Raw genomic sequence first — 20943 nt, 5'->3', positions numbered from 1 at the left:
AAATCTTTAGTTTGCTCTTCAAAAGATTTTTCTTCACCAGTTTACATGTGCATGGGCACTCCCAGAGAATTTGACCCCTGTGAGGAGATACCATCACGAGTGAAAATAAATAAATATATATATATAAAATAATAATTAATTATTATAATATATATATATATATATATATAGAGAGAGAGAGAGAGAGAGAGAGAGAGAGAGAGAGAGAGAGAGAGAGAGAGAGAGAGAGAGAGAGACCTCTACTAGGCAACGTGCACACTGTTAACCTCGTGTCACTGGCGTCCAATCAGAGCTCGCGTTGGTGATCACATGATCGTGGAGTCAAACAGGAAGGGGACCAAACAGCAACAACGAATATGGACGACTCTCCAATCAGCTTCACGCCCGAGAGATATTGGACAGAGGAGAAAGAAAGGACACTCATTTCATTCTTCTCCAGTAAGTGCTGTAAATGACCATATCTTCAAATCTTTTGACTTCACCAAATACCCCTTTGTCACAGTGATGAGTGTATAGCGATTTTCGCGATCTTGACTGTGCGTTTTGTATTATTTGGGAACCGTTGCTCGTTTCGATTCAATGTTGCATATAAAAGGAGCAACTAACCCAGAAATTGCCACCTGCAACCCGAGGCAGGCAGATAGTTGGCTTTACATTGCAGCCAAAACACGCTGGTGACAACAAGACGTTCCATTCTTTAAACTACAGGTTTCAAAACTCTGAATTCTGAAATAAAGTGGTTGAGTTGAAATGGATGCTATATTCTAGGCATGCTTTTAATTGTTGGAATTAAACAAGGGAGCAAACGTTACTTAGTTTTTTTAGCCCTACGTATGTACTAAGGTGGCTTCAATCACATGAAAGTGATTTATTTTTGTCCTTTTGGGTAGGGCAACACCGAATGTTGTTAAAATCAAGTGATTTTAATCTCTGATAGTATCTAAGAAATTACTGAAAAAAAAAGCTTTAATGTAACTCCTGCTTCAAGTATGAGAATGAAATACAGATTTCAATGAACTAAACTAGACATCCTGAAATGCCCTGCAATAATTATCCAAGCCACACCATAAAGAACTATGGTTTTCACAATGCTGTGGAATTTCCATGATGAGCAAGAGAAATTATTTACCAAAATGACCTCAGATGCCTTTAAATGGGTGTTTGTTAACTTTGAAGTGCTTTGACGTTATGAAGTTAAGAGACAAATTTGTCAACATGTACATGCATGTAACAGCATGCAAAGTAAAATTTACCACTCATCAGTTGTTATTAACCATGAAAATCTAGTCATTCTTAAAAAATGGCGAATTTACATGACAAATAAATAATGCAGCGGCTCGGTGGGACACTGGTCAGCACGTCCGCCTCAGTTAGGGGGCTGCGGGTTCGATTTTACCTCCAGCCCTTCCTGTGTGGAGTTTGCATGTTCTCCCCGTGCCCGCGTAGGTTTTCTCCGGGCACTCCGGTTTCCTCCCACATCCCAAAAACATGCTTGGTAGGCCAATTGAGCACTCCAAATTGCCCCTAGATGTGCGTGCGAGTGCGAATGGTTGTTCGTCTCTGTGTGCCCTGCGATTGGCTGGCAACCAGTTCAGGGTGTCCCCCGCCGACTGCCCGATGACTGCTGGGATAGGCTCCAGCATGCCCGTGATGGTGTAGAAAATGGATGGAAATAAATAACACCCGCACAGTGAGCCTGGGCTTCAGCTGCACACTGTAATTGTAAGAAGGTTAAGCGCTGGAGTTTTATTCAAAGTGCCTTGCATAGCAACATTACATATTTGATACATGTGTCCCGTGCTACACATACTCAAATCTGCACATTTACAGACAAGTGTATTTCGGTGTGGTGGTTCAAGAGAATTCAAGCAGCCTTTATAGGGTCTTACACTGGGGGAAAGCTGCTGCTCTGATTCGCTCATTCATCCTTAGACCTATTGACCAGATTATTAAAACATGAGCAAATTGCTTTGAATTGTTAAGAAATGCATATTATATCTTCTTTAAAGTCTTCTTCTTGATATCTTCTTTAAGGCTCTTGAGATTAGAAACAAATCTATTTTCTATTGGTGATTATTATGATGACTAGTGAGATCTATTTGTTTATTTTTGTAGAGAACAGTTGCCTGTGGAACCATAAATTAGAAAGCTACAAAAATCGACAGCTGAGATGGAAAATGCTGGAACATTTAAGAATTCTTCTGTCTGCTCAACCCCCACCAGCTCCGTTTACAGGTATGGAGTCATACTCCTGATTACAATGCGTGTCGTAGAATGCGTAAATTGGCCCCTGCGTCCCCCTATCTCATACTGATCTGTTTTCCATCTCCAGTGGAAGACATCAAGAGCAAGTTCAAAAACCTTCGTACCACCTTTCAACGGCAGTACAAAGCGGTGAAGGCGAGCGAGCTGTACAGTCCGGATGTGTTTGTACCGCAGTGGAAGCACTATCAGCAGCTGATGTTCCTACAGGCTGCAGGCCTGGATGCCTGCAATGATGCCCCACTGCAGTCGTCTTTAATTGTTTCACAGGAGAGCCCACATGTTCTCACCAACCCAGGACTTATCATCTCCATCCTTCCTCCTGAAACCTCCACCACAACTACCTCGTCGTCATCTTACATCCTCTCAAACATGGTAGCTAAATCATTTTGGACAGAAGAGAAAGAACGTGAGCTCATTGATTTCTATGCAGGTAGGCAAAATCAAATTGCATTTCAACTATTTCCTTTTGAGTTAATCAACACATAACTGATAGGAAATTATCAAAGCCTATGAAAAGGCTAAAAAAGCAGATTCATTATTTTTTTAGTCTGTCAAAGCAAAGTAGTCCTGAGAGATTAATGCAGAATAGACGTAGTTGGAAATGGCCGAAAAATAAGACGAGTATATAAAATATTTTTGTTTTAAAACTCTTAAATGATATAGACTAACCGACTATCAGCTAATCAGAGATAGCACATATTTTGGTGCGACATGGAGCCTTTTAATTTGTGGCCATGTTGTGGTGGCCCTGCCAGAACCGGTGATCTACTCAGGTGTTCAGATCCGTTCGGGGTCCTAACACTTCCGAACATTTTTGATGACATCACGGTATATGATTGGCTGGAAGGACAGTACGGCGACGTTTAATTGTGGTTGGTGTGGTTTGCGGAAATGGGATAGTAGTTCATACTAATTTTTACAAAGAAAACTTGGAAAAACCACAGTCAGTGATTATTTGATTTATTAATGCTTTTGAAAGTATAAAATTTGCAACCACAGCTGCGTGGATGTTTGTTAGACATTTTGAGTGGATGGTAGAAGATTGCCTGATTAAAAATAATGTCACAATAACAATGTACTTTTTTTCCAAACATAAATAATAAACTAACTTGGTCCAATAGATAAACCCAGACCGTACACCATAAATAAAGTTTTCTAGAATTGTTTTTAGAACTGTTCATTTTTTTTTTTTTTGCAAAAATGTGTTAGCACCCTGAACACCCGAGTAGATGAGGTACCTACACTGGCACTGCCTCTGTATATTTTTCAAATTTCAATCATGATTATTTCAAATTTTGTGTCTTTATACTGTTAGTCAAGCCTTAAAAAATGATGAATCCTGCAATGTTATTGGTGAGTTACAAATGGAAATACATTTTCATTTATCAAAAAATGATTAAAGTGCCCATCACAATGTTTAAGCCTTGTAACCGTTTTGTTGTAGGACCTTGAAAGAGCTTTTAAATGACGCCACAATCTACTTCTAATATGGTGTAGGTGTTTAAAATTGAGCGGTATCCCCACCTAGCTAATAGCCTACTCACTTGGGGACGTAACAAACACAACAAGGCGTGCAATTTTAGACTGGCCGCATGTTTCCTAGTTGCATGAACTACATCTGTGTATTTATGCAGCGCACAGCTGCTTGTGGAACAAGAAGTCTAAAAACCACAACAATCGGCTCCTCCGATTGAAACTTCTGAAGATTCTCAGGAGACGGTTGTCCGACCAGACTTCGTCTTTCTCAAGTGAGTCTCTTGACATTGGCATTTTATCAATTTTGGTTTGTCCAAAAATAACTTTTATAATTACAGCATTTCACTTGTCTTAATTTTATTTTATTTTTTTACAATTTTGTTTATATCATTGTTTGCATAATCCTGATTTCAAATATTACCCAAATAATCATGATTAATGGTGTTTTCATAATTGAGCATCCCTACTATAGGTCGAGGTACTGGTGTATCATGAAATATCTTAGGACACTGGTGTCAAACTCAAGGCAGATATGGCCCGCCACATCATTTTATGTGGCCCGCGAAGACAAATTGTGCATCAAATTCGTGTGTCATTACTAGAATTGCAAATTGTCTTCACTTTTAATCTTTTTTTTTTTTTTAAGTATTTGACCAGTTTTTACTCATCAGATTTGAAAATGAGTTATTTGTCAGTTTTGTAGCTTTTACTGTATATTATATGAGGTGCTCATACATTTATTTGGGTTGACATTCATAATGGCCCTCCGAAAGAAGCTATGACTATAATGCAGCCCGTGAAAAAAAAGAGTTTGACACCTCTGTCTTAGGAGAACATTCTAAAAACCTTTGGTCTTTCAAAAGCAAGGAAGCAGACTTTAGTGGCAAAACGTTCTGGTATTTTCAAGTGTAAACAACAATTTGAATTTTTCCCAATTGTTTTACTTCTGCCTTGCAGTTGAAGATATAAAATGCAAGTTCAAGAATCTTCGGACAGTTTTTAACCGTGAATACAAAGTGGTCCAAGTGAGCGAGACATCTGATAAGCATTACCATTCCAAATGGAAGCATTACCAGCGGCTGCTGTTCCTCTGCGAGTGGTGCAAAGATGAAGAGAGCCCGGACAATTTGCAGGAAGTGACACCACAGGAAGCAAAAGTGCTGGAGTGTGGAAACCAGTTAGCATTGTCCACCACGGGCAACTCCTCATGCGCCACTCAAACTAACAATGACAGCAACACTTTCACTTCTTTTGCCATTAAACACACGGATGCCTACACCAATACCACTGCCAACCTCCAAATGGTTGCTGCAGCTCCAGATTACCTTGAACCACAGAACCAAAAACCTGTTTCCACAAGCCCTAATTCACGATCCAGTTCACCATTGGATAGCAAACCTAGTACAAAACAGCTCCCCAGAAAGATTTTGCAATTCAGTCCAGTTAAACTAGAATGTGGGCTGGTTTCTAACTCCCGCTGCCAGTGGAATGAAAGTAAAGTTCATCAGCTCATCTCATTTTACTCCGGTATGTAAATCACAGTCATTTATGGCATACATTGATGTTTGCGTCTTGAACGTTTACTTTTTGTAGTAAATCATCATGCAGTTTTATTCTGGGGCAATTGTTTCTTTTTTCTTATACACACATTAAAAACATACAACGCATGTTTTTGATTATGATCAGTCGTAATCTGTGAATAATTTACAATTTCACAAATGAGTTTCTACTGAGGCAAAAGGAAAAAATCAAGTGTTCAAACTCACACTTTGTGTTTGAAATTGTAGTTTATGGTGGTTTGTCGAGGGCTGAGTGGTGTTTTGAATATTATACATTTATATAATATAATATATTACTAATCTAGCAATTTAAATAGACCAAACCAATTTCACAGTGATCCAGAACAACAAATATAAAGTGCGTTTAGTGTAAGTATTGTTTAAATAACGTCTCTTGAGTGTGTCAATCAAAACAGAATGGCAGATATATTTATTTTCTAAACAGATCTCATCATAGTGCGTGCAAGTATTCCTAATATTGAGACAAATTTATTAGCTGACATTAATGTATGAGAAGAGTATGTGTTATGAGTTTAAAAATTATAAATGGACATTTGATTGAAAAACAAAAAGTTCCAAATCAATTCTGAAGCTGTTTGTTTTGCCTTCATTTCCAGAGCATGACTGTTTGTGGAACTATAAGTCAGTGAGGTACAAGAACAAGTTAATGAGACAGAGTCTGTTGGAGACATTGAGCGTCTTACTCTCCTCCAATGAACAGCTCCCCTTTACAGGTAATATCACATGAAGAAACATGAACCACTGTTATCACAATCAAAATAATTATTATTATATTTTGTTGTCAAAATAATTACCAATCATTTGAATAATTGATTTCAATCATTACCAAAATAATTTTATTAATGATTTTTTCATAATCGAGCAGCGCGACCCTACGTTATTTTCAATGGGCAGCTTTGGGCTTGTCTAATTTGATTTGTTATTTCTTTCCCTAGTGGAAGACATCAAGACAAAGTTTAGAAACCTGCGAACCATCTTTCAACGTGAACATAAGGCAGTGAACTCTAACAAGATCTGTGGTTCTGAAGACTTTTATGTACCCAAGTGGAAACACTACAGAGAGCTCATGTTCCTCTGTGACTCTTGTGACGAGGAGCAGCAACAGCCTGAAGACGTTCCCTTTGAACAACCAGTGGACATCAGCCTCCATCCTCCCGACAACCAAGCCCCTCTCACTTCCTCATCCCAACAGTGCCACGACTCACTTGAAACTACCAATCATACAGCTAGCAAAATAAAGACACTTGAATCTCCACCTTCACCTCTTCCACTGGACCCCCAACACCCAATGTCCTCGTCCTCATCCTCATTATCCTCATCTCAGCCCGACTGCGGCGTCTTGGGGCACAAACGCGTGAACCAACAGCAGCCACCTGCCGCCATTGAGGTGCTGGACTTCATGAAGAAATTCTACCAAAGTCAGATAAATTCACCACATGCTGGTTTCCTGAAGTATGTGGAGGAGTGTCTTATTGAGGCACCGCCGGACAAAGTGAAGCGAATGAAGATGAAGATTATTGAGACAATCCACAACATGTCGGAGGATGTTTAAGCCGGCCCAAGAAAGATTTGAACCTCAATCCCGGCGGGTGGTCCTGTGTAAGAATTGTGTTGCCCTCATAATTTCCACTCAAGCAGGAGAAGAGCAGCTCATGTGCAATGTGCACGATAGCTTCTTGAACGTAATTGAAAAGATGTTAAAAGCCCCTTAGCATGAACACAGTTTTTAACGTTTTATCACACAACTGGCCAAGTAGCCGCTAGGTAGCGCAAATTCCCCACAAACTATGTATGTGTTACTACCATATAGATGTGTCAAAATTAATCGATCAAATTAATCGGCTCCTATTTTAATAATCGAGTACAGTCGATTGCTATATCACAATTCACCTTTCACGGCCTTGCTGCATCACGGATTTTTTTTATTACAGTGCATTCATTGTCTTATGGCTTCAGATGAAAAAAACACTACAGAGCGGGGTCAAGCCGCAGAGGCGCACTATATAGTACGTACTTTTTATTGATGATCAAAATTATTATTTTACTGTAGTTATCTGGGAGAAAGTTTTTACTTTGTTAAACAAATGCTTGGGCCTGAAAACAAGTTTTGTCCTTTGGTTTCAATGTAACAATGGTAAGAAAATAAAGGTTTCTGTTGCAATTACTGTAATCGTTTCAATTTTTTTTTTAACTGAAGATTGTCCAAATCTTCTGACTTCAGGCTCCCAAAAATAATATTTGAATTCTCTAGTTTTTCATAAAAGCAGGCTGATTCATCTTTTGTGTTTAATTAGAATAAGATGTTTGCAAACATACGTATGCTTTCACTTGGGAAAATAATGGCCATCAGTCCGTCTTGTGAGATCGCTTCACTGTTGTTTACTTGTTTTTAATCACTAAATAATACTAAATAAGAAGACAATTGATTAATAAAGAGTAATCTGTGAAATATGTTTTTAATGCACTAATGCAAATAAAAGTGTCAGATTAGTCAATGGAGTAATCGATTCTAAAAATATTCAGTAGTTACAGGCCTACTACCATATATTTGCAGCCAATGTTTCCCTTTTACAGATGGGAGTGTCATTTTTTTTATATCTACAGTGTATCTGTGTAAAGAATCCTATGGCAGAAATAGGCTTTTTTTTTATTGATAAGTTTTCAGCAATTAATGTTTAATTTGTGAAACAGGTCCGGGTGGCAATGCATGTTTGTTATTTGCTCATTATGAAGACATTTTCGCATTTGCACATGTTTATTACTAACCTTAGTGCCTTATTATAATTACAGTAACTACATTTCATTAGATGGTCTCACTTAGTGACTGTCAGGGCAGCTTCATCAGATATACTGTGCTTGTATAAGTGTGTTTTTAAATGTTAAGTGTCTTTGGAACAGATATTTGTGGCCAGAGATGTTTTTCTTATTTTTTTTTTGCTTGTCATCAATTCTCAATTACAAAACTCCAATGTGTTACAGAAATGGGTTGCGTATTTGTAGTTTGACACACATGTTCATTTAGATATGGGAATAACACGTTCTAACTTCAAAAGAAATTATTATTATTATTTTAGTTATTCGTCGTAACTATACGTGCAATGTAGAAATGTCTAAAGCAACATTGTGGGTCATCACATTTTCAACATAAACTCTCAATTGGATATAAACTTTGAACATATGCATCGATTTGCTTTTGTGAAAACAACTTTGAATCCACTGATGTTTCACATTTTTAAATTAAATTATTGTCAGAATCATGAAGATATTTATGTAAAAAAAACGTTGGGCCACAATGACTGGAAAGAGTGTGACATTTTCCGCCTCTAGATGGGGATGTCGACATGTAGTGGACTGTATTGTAGTGCCTTTACTTGGAAGGAAATCGTCGGACACAAAAGGCCAACTGCTGACAAAATGTTCACTAATAATAATAATAATAATAATAATAATAATAATAATAATAATAATAATAAATGACTTGTTTGGAGAAAATTGTCAAATGTTGTCAATCAAAGAGCCATGATCAGCAACAATATGGCCGCTTGTGTGTTTTATTTATTCCGCTCTCAAGAATCAAAATGTCCAGTTCGAACTACAAGCGGAACCACAGGGTGGCCATGTGTGGCGTGCTGGCTAATCGGGATAGTCGGGACTTTTCCCGGAGGGCCTCTTCAATTGTAATTATTACAGATGCGTTTAGAGCAGGGGTGGGCAAACTTTTTGACTCGCGGGCCGAACTGGGTTCTAAATTTGGACCGGAGGGCCGGACCAGGAGCAGATGGACGTAGGCGTTGTGTGAAGTCATATAAGCGACTTGTAAAGGTCATTGCATAAAAGATCTTGGCCTTTAGTAGGTAGTAAAGCATGGATATTCCAAACAAGTTTTTTGAAAACAAAAGCATTTATTAACAGCATTAAAAAAAAAAAAAATCACTAAAAAACTGCTATCAGTGATTCTCATAAAATACGACACTGTTATTATGAATAACAATCTCCATCACTTCAATGCCTGCAGGTCAGATTAATGAAAGATGTTTATCTCATGAGATCACATCAAACGGCAAACATTCTGACCAAATATATCATCTTGAAGAATCGGTGAAAGCATACATCCAAATAAACTAATCAAAACAGCAACACGGTGAGGGGTATCTGAAAATCAGAGCAGAGTTTTAACTCGCAAACACCTGGTAACAGAGGTGAGGAAACGGGAAACACTTGCTTAAAGTAAGCCTTAAGAACTTTACAGGTTAAGATTAGTCGCAAATAGGTGGTGCATCAATGTCCTTGAGCATCCTGCATTGTTTGAAAATGAGAATGGTCGCTAGTTTCAATCCCTGCTATGTGTACAAATCATATTCAAAATGCATTTTTTTACAATAAACTTGAGAGCCTCCCGTTCATTTTCAGTGGGAACAGTGTTGTTGGTGTCCCTTTTTTGCTAGTGCGTCATAGTCTGGAGTAAAATTTGTTGTGGCAATTCTTAGGCGAGATCCGAGGTGTTGGTCCGTTTACCTTGATCTGTGACGGGTTGATGTTGATGTGGCTGAACGTCACGTCGCGTACGTCGAGCCAAATTGGCCACTCTTTTTTAAACACTCGGCACTCCTTTTTTTCGGGCCACTCATTTTAATGGAAGGATTCCAGGGGAAGGTTTGTGGGTGGCTTTAGCGCAAAACTGCATCTGAAAGCTCAGCGCGCGAATTATAAGAATGCTGTCGTCAAAGCCCACGCTCTAAATTCGGGACTGATACGAATAGAGCGAGAGTGCGCCAAGTCCGTACTACTGAGTACGTAGACGCACTTGTGAGTGTGCACCGAGCTTTCTGACACGGCTTCCGGTAGTAAATGCGCAGGCGAGCGCTTCGCCATCTACTGGGAAAACGCAGTCATTGCAGGCAAAATGACAAAAAAAAAAAAAGTTTAATAATACAATTTGTTCAGGGTTGGCGGGCCGGATTAAACGGTCCCGTGGGCCGGATGTGGCCCGCGGGCCGTAGTTTGCCCACCCCTGGTTTAGAGCGAGGGTCGGCAACCCGCGGCTCCAGAGCCGCATGCGGCTCTTTAGCATGCCCCTAGCGGCTCCCTGGAGCTCTTTGAACATGGAAAGGTATCTACCAACTTTAGACACGGGAAGAGAACTGCGATGCAAAAGGGGTGTTGTGGGTCCTAATATGGTGAAATTGAAAATGAATTGAATTAAAAACATGAAAAAAACTTAATTAACATGTAGCCTATAGAATGATGGCCCCCACTGGCCCCACATCCCAGATACAGCTTTACATCTAGTGGTGAACTAATAAAATGCGAGGACCAAAGTTTGAAGTGTGTGCATTTTATTGTGAGGAGGGAGTAAAAGCAATGTGTACATACTCGTATTAGTTTACACAAACTTATATACTTTATCATATCAATCAATGTGTTAATACTCGAATTAATTCATACAAACATAGTTGCTCCATCAGAGCACAGACACAGCACATAGAGCTGGTAATACACATAAGGCACAAAACATTCAGTAGATAACAGGACATTCAGGAGATAACAGAATAAATGTCTGCCTTATGAGGATTGGTTTTTCCTTCTTTTCCCCTTTCTTTTCTTCTCTTCCATTTTCCTGCTTGTGGACACTATAAAGCCTTCTGACCGGAACTAGGGCATTGTTGTTTCATCCGCTGAAGTGCATTGTGTACTGACTGGCGTAAAACAACCGAAGATCTTGCAAATAAAGAACCAACTATTACTGCACATCTTTGTTTTCCTCGCTCAACGACGGACAACTTGGACAAAACACAACAATTGCAATCGCACTACAATGCTTCAGAGAATCCACACTTCGCAAAACTACCACCAATTTATTCAGCACAGGTGCATGCAAAATGTTATGTCAATGACACAGTTTTTCTCACGTAACGAAGTAAGCGCATTGCATTTATTACACATGCTGTAGTCATTGATCTAGCAAATATGTGATTCCCTAAATGTCTTCTTTGGATGTCCGATGCGGGCAGCACGGCGCAGCACTGGTTAGCAAGTCCACTTCACAGTTCAGAGGTTTGGGTTCGATTCCATCCCTGGCCCTCCCTGTGTGGACTTTGCATGTTCTCCCCGGGCCTGTGTGGGTTTTCCCTGGGAACTCCGGTTTCCTCCCACATCCCAAAATCGTGCCTGGTAGTGCTTCAGCACTCCAAATTGCTCATAGGTAAGTGCAAGTGTGAATGGTTGTTTGTCTCTGTGTGCCCTGCGATTGGCTGACAACCAGTTCAGGGTGGTACGCCCGCGACCCCCGTGGGGACAAGCAGTACAGACATGGAAGGATGTCCAATGCAGGAAGACGGCTGTGAAACCTGTCAGCCTCCTGTATGGGGAGGCACGACCCATCTAATATAATTAGACAACTACGTTGATATAAAAAAAATGTGCATTGATGTGATACTTCATTTTTCGCATATTATTGAATTTTTTTTTTCAATTAATGAACATTGAGAAAATTCCGACACTGTCTCTTCAATTCTAATGAATGTAAGCATAAAACCACTTTTGGAAATTAAGCCTTGTAGTCCCAAATTCACTACCCTTTGGAAATCTTTCTTTCTGATACACATAGAAACAAAGTGCTACAGAGTCATACATAAACAAACAACATCCAGTTCAAAATGTTAGGACACAAGATGTGACAGCCAAAAAATAAAAAGCCAAATGGAATAATTAATTAATTACGTGGAAAAAAATATAAACATATCCGAATTAATAGGGCCTTGAATGTACTTTCACTCAATCTCATATGTGGATATAAATCCAAATCATTGCTCTTTTGTTTCTGTTTGTTTGTCTCCTACGTTCACACCGTCATATGCGGAAATCGAATTTCGTCAGAATCAATCAATTCCCATTTTTTCTCGTTACGTCACACATTTCGGTGTCCTTTCATTTATCCCCACCTCTCTCTCTCTCTCTCTCTCTCTCTCTCTCTCTCTCTCTCTCTCTCTCTCTCTCTCTCTCTCTGCCCCCCTCTCTTCCTCCCTCCCTTTCTCTTTGCTCAGTGAGTCGCACCAAACTCTTTTGTGATGCTAAACTTTCGGAAGAGAGACAGAGACACACTGAGAAAGGGAGGAAGAGCGGATTGAATTTCTGTTTAGACAAATTTGATCTAACCTCTGCAGATCTTGACGTGTGATCCGTTCCTCCATTGAGTGATCTTTCAAACTTTTTCCCTTACTATTTTAAATTCGATTTGCCAGGGAGTGACCTGGTGTTGTTTTACCGGACCTTTCGCCACACTTTTCGCTTCAGGAATGCACTGTGCACTTTTCAACGCGGTGCTCAGATACCTCCTCCTTTGCTTTTCCTCGACCAGGACCTGTAAATAATCGACGGTCATGTACTTGTGAAGGACAACACTATTTTCGTCAGCCTGTTCCCCCCGCGGTCCGCCCGGTCGCAGCCGGACCGATGACCGGTGAGCCCGGTAGGAGCGCTTCCTTTCCGCGCATGGACAGTGGCCGGGCGGTGCTCCAGCAGGCAGCTGGCGGAGGAAGAAGAGGCGGGTGGGCGCTTGTGAAGGCCCAGCTGCAGGGTGGAGCGCCGTGGGGCTTTACGCTTCAGGGTGGCCTGGAGCATGGAGAGCCTCTCATCATCTCCAAGGTACACGCACTAATGTCAATGGTTTCAAAGAATGTTGAAATTTTTCATTTGCTAGTAATTTGATAGTAGAGCAACAGGTACAATAGCTTATGCTCCAGGTGCACGTTGCACCAAGATAGCTGAAGAGATCTACTAATAGTGTCAAACTCATGTTTTTTCCCAGGTCAAATAATATTCATAGTTTTCTGGGGAGCGCAATTATGACTGTGAACCTAAATACATAAATATATGAACAACTCATAGTCTCGTACTATATACAGTGTATAGGCAACACATCAAATGGATAACTAGTTTTGAAATCAGAGGCTAGTAAAAACGGTTCAAATATTTTGAAAAGACGATAATAACAAAAATTGCTAGCAATATCTCTATTTTTTTTTTTAAAGTGAAGACAATTTGGAATTTTACCATTGACACATGAAGTTGACATACAGTTTGCGTTCCGGGCCACATAAAATGATGTGGTGGGCCGTATCTGGTCCTTGGGACTTGATTTTGGCAACTGCGATCTAGACCTTTTTTTTTTTTTTTTTTTTAAACCCCTACCCATATCAAAACAGAGTTCGATTAATAAAAACACACTTTAAACAATATTCCATAGCACCTGTTCTGACTCTCTTGCTGTCAAGAAATGGGAGACTATCATCACTTTGGAGTCTTCAAGCTGTTAATTTGTCATCCCCGATTGATTTTTTCTGCAATACTAATACAATAAACAATGTATATTTAAATGTTCATATTAAACAATGTATCCGCATTCATAGAAATAGTCCAATAGCCTTGAGGTAACATATAATGTGAAACGTCATAGCTGAGGAAGCAGTAAGAACATATATTTTATTTAATTAGAAAACCTTCAAAGAACTGCTACTTGAACTAATGGAGCATTAGCCATGGACTAATGTTGCATTTGCGAAAAGACTTTTCGTCCTTCCAATGAGAAAAGCTTTGAACTAAAATGGTTTGAAAGTTGGGAAAAAGACTTTCCACCTTCCTCAAATGCAGAAGGTTGAAAGTCAGAATTATCCCACTTGAATTTTCCCATTTTCGACATCAAACAGTTTTGGGCGAATGTCAACAACAAAGATGGCTGATTCTGATTTTTGTTGTCATTTATCACAACGCATTTTAACTTCCAGCAAACTTTCTTTAGAATGTCCTTAAATTAAATAGGTACAATCAAAATGTTGTATCTTCAAAGCATTTCATTCATTTCGCCAAATAACTTCATGCTGGTGGATAACGGCATCTATTCACAGTCAGTACAATTAATATATGAAGTTTGCTCAAAGCTCCCAGTTCAAATGGGTGTTTTTGCCTAGTTGAATGTCATAAAAGTCCAACTTCCCACTCTCATCAAATGCACCGTACATCACAATTGGCCTCTTTTGGTTGAAGCCAGAAGCCAGCCATCTTATGTTGCCACCAATACTGATAACTTCTGTTTGTTTTTTGTTGCAAAACACGGTATGGAGTGTTGAGAGCCTCTCAAAGAACACACTTCACTGTTAGACTTTTCAGAGCATATTATCTTACTAGGTATCATGAATTGTGACTTGCAGAAATTAGGTTTGTATCTCACTACAAAATTTCATTTCATTGTTCTTGGTTCTCAACATGACGCAAATGAATCTTTGAGTAGCACAGACATTTTAAAATCACATTCTTACTTTCAAAAAGTTAATATTGTGCTTCTAGAATTCTTGGTACAACTATACATCACGCACTGTGGCATTTTTCCCATAGAGACAGGAAATAACATGAATGTATTCAAATTCGGATATTGTAATGTTGGCTCGGGAACAATTAGTCACTAACATTTGGTCACTACTTCTACAAACACAAGTTCAAACTATTATTTAAAGCAAAAGCCATACAACGACACCCAGAAACACCACCAACGTCTTTGGGCTTGAGGTCATCTGAGATGAACTGACACAGTGTGGCTTCATAGTAAAAGAGTGACTCCTGAACCATCCGGTTGCCAAACGATTTTGCAAATCATACTTTTTAATGTACATTTCATAGAAAATCCTGACTTCATTCGAAAATCATTTCCCTGAAAGCTGCCAGGGGCCCTTTACTAAACTGCAAATCAACAGACAAGCTTCCTACATGTGTAAGGATGTTTTCTCGAGAGCAAAGTTAAAAGACTGTCTAATAGGACCAGAATGTGAAATATGTGTTTTGGGGGTGGGAGAAATCAACACACTTTTATTTTGTGATCCACTTTGGGTTAGGCTTGTCATGGAGCTTTTTATTTTATTTTTTTGTATGACGCCAACATAACCTCAGGTTTGTCTAATTTCTGCAATGTTTCTCATAACACTGCTTTTATTGTACTTGTTATCCTAAATTGTTTGCCATCAGCACATTTCTTAGTCGAGGTTCACCTATTCCACATATTTCAGCTTAGGCTAAATAGTTTTAATGGGTATAATCTGGAGGTCTCGTGACCGGCTTGGAACTAACTAGTGAAAGTGACATAACATTTGTTTGCAACCCTAATTATATGCAATAATAATTGTCCTGAGGATAAACTGAAGCAAAACCAGATCTGAGTGTTTCCAATGACCTCTTGTAATTCCAGGACTCTTGAGGTTTGCACAATCAATGTTCTCAAATTAATTTAATTTAAAATATTAATTAATTTAATAAATTTTAATTAATTTTAATTCAATTCGTGATACAAACAAAGAAATAGCTAATTCCTGTGGTCCCTGCGATTAACCCTAAAAAAATTGCTTCTTGAACAGTTCCTCCTCAGCAAGTCGCTGATTAGCAAAACTGCTCTGCAAAGAAGACAATTATTTTTAACCTTGGCATAGTAGCAGACAACAAACAAAATCTCAGTTTATCCTGCCACAGCCTCAGCAGTTGAAATCCCTAGAGTGAACTAGATCAACAATATGAAACTACATACTAGGTCTCCAAAAGGCTCTCCAAAATATTTCTTTCGTGTGGAAAAAAATCTCTCCTGAATTTCAGCAAAGGGCCTTTGCTTCTGAAGAAGTTTTCTTGAACTATACAGTCCGTATTGTTTAGAGAAGGTATGTTGGTTTAGTCACAGTGTGGAAAAATGCTGAACTGATCTGCTGTCTGCATGATAATGAATATCAGATGAAATATCACACACAGGCACTGCTTTTTTTCAGCCTGTGAATTAATTTATATTTGAATCACTTTCTTTTACAGAGGATAGTTAATTTCAGACATGTTAGTGAAACTCTTTAGGGTTAGTTGTAACCGAAATTTTCTTGATTGACAACAACACTCAAGCTATGTTTCATCTCAGCCACGTTTTTTTAATTTTTTTTAGTTAGGACACTTCACACCATGAATGCATCATATTTTGAGAAAATGTACAGAGCTCAAATGTCCAAAATGTGTTTTGATTCAGAAAAGGGGTCTGATGTGCCCTGCTTGTGAGATATTCTTGGCAGTTGTTTTAACATCTGAAGAAGACCAGATTGTTGGAGTCTATTGTTTCTCAACAGTGCTAGACAACTTAAGTCACAACCATATAAATTAAAGAATACTCATGACTGTCACTGTGTTAAACCCTTATGGTGACCTAAAGTAATTACAATGTCAAATTAAGATTACCGTAATTTTCGACTATAAATTGCTCCGGAGTACAAGTCCCATCAGCCATAAAATGCCCAAAAAAGTGAAAAAAACCCATATATAAGTCGCTCCAGAGTATAAGCCGCATTTTGGGGGGCGATTTATTCGACAAAATCCAACACCAAGAAGAGTCATGAACGAGCAACAACAGGCTAAACGATAGGTATGCTAACGTGACATAAACACAAACGAAGAGCTGAGAACGGCCCTGACGTAAAATTCAGAGTTCAAATAACTATTACATAAATAACACGTTAATAAAACCATCTGTGTCACTCCAATTCATTAAATCGATCGATCGTCCTTTGTCAACAATGCGTGCGCGCCGCTGACGGCGTTTGCACTTCAAAATATTCCACAGGCCCATATAACGATATATAAATTATATATCAAATAACTATTACATAAGCAATAATGTTATCAAACCATCTGTGTCACTCCAAATCATTAAATATATCAATCGTACTTTGTCAACAATAGGTGCGCGCAGCTGACGGCGCTTGCACTTCAAAATATTCCACAGGCCCATATAACGATATATAAATTAGATATCAAATAACTGTTATATAAGCAATAGTATTATCAAACCATCTATCTGTGCACTCTAAATCATTAAATCCATCGATCAAATTCCTCGTCCTTCATCAACAACGCCGCGCGTGCGCCTTGACATCAGACTCGTCGTTATTCCACAGATCTACTATATAACTATATTGTAGTGTTAACAAAGTTCAAGGAAAGACGTGGGTTTGGTAAACGGCTCTTTATTTACAAAACAAACTTCCAAGCGTGTGACGGGGTGGATTTCCAGCCACGGAAGTGGAAGAGAGCTCCATAGAATAGGACCGGGCGTGCGTAAAAGCCATTACCGAGCCCCATCCACTGTCCTCGGACAGCCACCCGGCCGAGTGCCGGCCCTCGACTTCCATCCACGGAGGTGAAAGACAGCTCAGTAGAGTAGGACCGGGCGTGCGTAAAAGCATTGTCCGAGCCCCATCCACCGTCCCTGGACAGCCACCCGGCCGAGCGCCGCCCCTCGACTTCCATCCACGGAGGTGAAAGACAGCTCGGTAGAGTAGGACCGGGCGTGCGTAAAAGCATTGTCCGAGCCCCATCCACCGTCCCTGGACAGCCACCCGGCCGAGCGCCGGCCCCCGACTTCAATCCACGGAAGTGAAAGAGAGCTCCAGAGAATAGGACCGGGCGTGGGTAAAAGCCATAATAGTTTTTCAAACCTTCTGTGTCACTCCAAATCCTTAAATCCTTCAAACTCTTCGTCCACCGTGTCACTTAGAAACAAAGCCGCTAATGATGCCGGTAGTACGTGGGGCCCTTCGTCACCTTCGTCATCCCGTGACCAATCTTTGTCCTTTATGTAAACAACTGCCGCGCCACGCCGCGTCGCGCTGCTGACGTCACTTGAAATTCAAATTACAGTAATCCCTTGCTACATCGCGGTTCGTTTATCGCGGTTTCACTTTTTATTTTTGAACATTTTTGAAAATTTTGGAAAAAAAACATATAAAGTCGCCCCCCCACCCAAACTATGAAAAAAAACTCGACTTATAGTCCGAAAATTACGGTACTATGTAATTGAGGTAGATAAACTTTTAATGGTTCTGTTGACGTCATGACTGAGAAAACACACTAAACAAGAAATGCCTGTTTAAAACTTTCAATTTACCTTACTGCAAAGAGAACTGTAAATTTCGTAAATATAAATTTTATCCTGTCTCATTCTAAAACAGAAGAGCTGTATAGAATAGAGTGCATTTTTTTCTTGACTATGTCTCTTAAGTTCCTGACAGACTAGTATGAATATGAAAAAAATAACTACAACGTAGGGGCCTGCAATCTTTAGGAATACCGATGGTAATTCTGGTTTAATCCTAAAAGACATAAAAAGCTGTGGGAAAACATATTTGTGGCTAAGTGTCCTAATAAAACAACTGGTAAAACCGAATCGCTACATCCTAGTCCCTGCAGACTCAACTTGTTTGTTAACAATAAATGCTTTTGGCAAACTCAGCAAGAATCCACCATCTTAACTCATTCCCAAGGCTAAGTTTGAACACACTTATCTCTCAGGGAACCAGAGAAAACAAGACAATGTGACCTTGACATGACACATACTCAACGGACACATGTAGATGTATGCTGGCTCACTCACTTACAGGCTGCTAAGAGTCCTCAGCAGTGTGGTTGATAAAGCGCTCGAGCAATGCTGATACAGTTAAGTGTGTGTGATGAATCATCACGCAAGTGACATTCATATCTGTGTCACACTTTTAATCAAATATTTCATTTGGGGTAAACATATACGTACTCTATATACGTACGCGAGGTGAAGCCCCGCAAACTACAAATATTCTAAAATAGAATAGGGCAACTTAGAAGAGGCCTGCAAACTTTTCATCAGCGCTACTGAGTGGTTTTTCTAAGAGCACGTACTTGCTCTCCAGATACATAATAAAAACACCATTTAAATTATGGACAACATAAATGCATAATTGTCAGTTTGTATTGAACCACTGTACTCCATCCATCCATCCATCCATCCATCCATCCATCCATCCATCCATCCATCCATCCATCCATCCATCCATCCATCCATCCATCCATCCATCCATCCATCCATCCATCATCCATCCATCCATCCATCCATCCATCCATCCATCCGTCCATCCATCCCCATGGGGGTCGCGGGCGTGCTGGAGCCTATCCCAGTAGTCATCGGGCAGTAGGCGGGGGACACCCTAAACTGGTTGTCAATCGCAGGGCAGACAGAGACAAACAACCTTCCGCACTCGCACTTTAACCTAGGGGCAATTTAGAGTGCAGCCTACCATGCATGTTTTTGGGATGTGGGAGGAAACCGGAGTTCCCGGAGGAAACCCACACAGGCACGGGGAGAACATTTAATATCGGAAAAAAATAAAACAACTCAGAATAGGTGCTGAACTGTGGGTATACAGGGGGGTCAACTGTAGTAGAGGAACCAATGTCCCATCCCATTTCCCAACATGGGCCGTGTTTGGAAATCCACACCCACTTAGAAAGTCGGGCTGGAGGACACACCATTCACCGCAGTTGGGCCTCAGTTGGAAACGAACCGTCCAAACAAATATGTTTACTTCCTGCGGAAGTATCATCACTCTTTGGCAGTCGAAGTCCATCCTCATTCATAATGACAATATGTTTCATTCAGCATAAAACGCAGTTTTCTTTTAAATGACCAGAAATACATAGAGTTATTAAAACCCCACCAGCTGCTCTTTCCTGATTGGTTTATTTTGCTGTCTTGTTTCTCAGTTTTGCCTGCCTCAGAAATGTGCTTGATGCAACTGCTCACCAGACTCAATTGCTGGTGTACATCTTTGAGCCTGTATTTCGAGGCTACCATGAACCACCAGTTGCCAATTATAGAATGTACAAAATTCTATGGAAACCACAATAGAAAATTAAAAATCAAATTAGATATGTTTATTGTGTAAAAGAGAATTATTTCCCTTTGACCTCCCCTCAGGTGCATTCAACTATTTTCTGCTGAGTTAAGACACCATTGTGTCAAATGGAAAGCATGACGGTACATTGTTGGTAGAGTGACAAAGTATATTTGTTTGCAGGTAGAAGAGGGTGGTAAGGCGGATACTTTGGAGTGCCCACTGCAGGTAGGGGATGAGATCATCATCATAAACGACATCGACTTGACAGGTTATCGTCAGGAAGCCATCGCCCTTGTCAAAGGATCGTTCAAGACTCTACAGATCACCGTCCGCAGGTAAGAATGCATTTAAGTGTGTGTGTTCATAATCACAGCAATGGTTGGGATTAGACAACAATACCATTGGTTACCTCCCATAAGAATGTTTGTGTCTCTCCAAGGTTATGCTACATACAGTATATTGTGCCGGCCATTTTTTAAGACTCATCAAGAAACTTCCGTTGCGGCTCCTTAAAGATGTGTTATTTGATAAAGCATCTATATATTAAAATTCATACTGATCCCGTGCTAGCTAGAATAGCTGGTATGTGTTTGGACTTGGGGTGTGGCTGCTTGCAAAGCTTATGTTGCTACTGCAGCTTTTAATTTGTGGACATCCAGCGAGAAAACTGACTCAACATTGGACTTTACACACACAAACACACACACAGAGTTCGACAGAAGTCATAATACACATGGCATTGTGATAAGGTGTGTCAAGAATCTCAGGAGGACTCCACATAATCACAGCTCAAGTGTGGGTGTCTGATTAACTTCCTGTAGAGTTTCCGGAGATTTAAATGGTTCTGGGTTTTTTTTTTTGCGTGAAAAAATAAGTATTGCAAATATAAATCTCATGTATGCTGA

The 20943-nt window shown here is 39.8% G+C and overlaps 2 protein-coding genes across 6 annotated transcripts in view; both read left to right on the top strand.

Annotated features, from left to right (window-relative positions):
- Window positions 1–293: 293 nt before the first annotated feature.
- On the top strand, window positions 294–7811 carry LOC133163710 (uncharacterized). Its single transcript, XM_061293876.1, has 7 exons — window positions 294–438; window positions 2116–2235; window positions 2333–2695; window positions 3900–4013; window positions 4699–5268; window positions 5918–6034; window positions 6257–7811. The coding sequence occupies exons 1-7, from the start codon at window positions 357–359 to the stop codon at window positions 6871–6873; spliced, it is 1983 nt and encodes a 660-aa protein (XP_061149860.1). The 5' UTR covers window positions 294–356; the 3' UTR covers window positions 6874–7811.
- A 4532-nt stretch (window positions 7812–12343) lies between these two features.
- The window catches only part of shroom3 (shroom family member 3), a 57231-nt gene continuing 48631 nt past the window's right edge, over window positions 12344–20943 (top strand). For 2 of the 5 annotated variants that reach the window (XM_061294162.1, XM_061294159.1), the window contains exons 1-2: window positions 12347–12965; window positions 20219–20373. In XM_061294162.1, the coding sequence (XP_061150146.1) occupies window positions 12774–12965; window positions 20219–20373 (347 nt within the window). In that variant the 5' untranslated portion in view covers window positions 12347–12773. Of the gene's footprint in view, window positions 12966–20218; window positions 20374–20943 lie in introns of all 5 variants that reach the window. The other 3 variants (XM_061294161.1, XM_061294160.1, XM_061294165.1) reach the window with 2 other exon arrangements.

Source organism: Syngnathus typhle, linkage group LG12 (assembly GCF_033458585.1).
Source record: "Syngnathus typhle isolate RoL2023-S1 ecotype Sweden linkage group LG12, RoL_Styp_1.0, whole genome shotgun sequence".
In the NCBI taxonomy this organism is placed as follows: domain Eukaryota; kingdom Metazoa; phylum Chordata; class Actinopteri; order Syngnathiformes; family Syngnathidae; genus Syngnathus; species Syngnathus typhle.
Note: the sequence above shows the minus strand (reverse complement) of the source record. Positions and strands in the feature narration are given on the sequence as shown.

Excerpts from the sequence above, each read along its gene's own strand:
- LOC133163710 (XM_061293876.1), top strand. The coding sequence starts at position 357 with ATGGACGACTCTCCAATCAGCTTCACGCCCGAGAGATATTGGACAGAG. Across the intron at positions 2,696-3,899 it reads GCTCATTGATTTCTATGCAG|CGCACAGCTGCTTGTGGAAC; the intron begins GTAGGCAAAATC and ends GTATTTATGCAG. Across the intron at positions 5,269-5,917 it reads GCTCATCTCATTTTACTCCG|AGCATGACTGTTTGTGGAAC; the intron begins GTATGTAAATCA and ends CTTCATTTCCAG.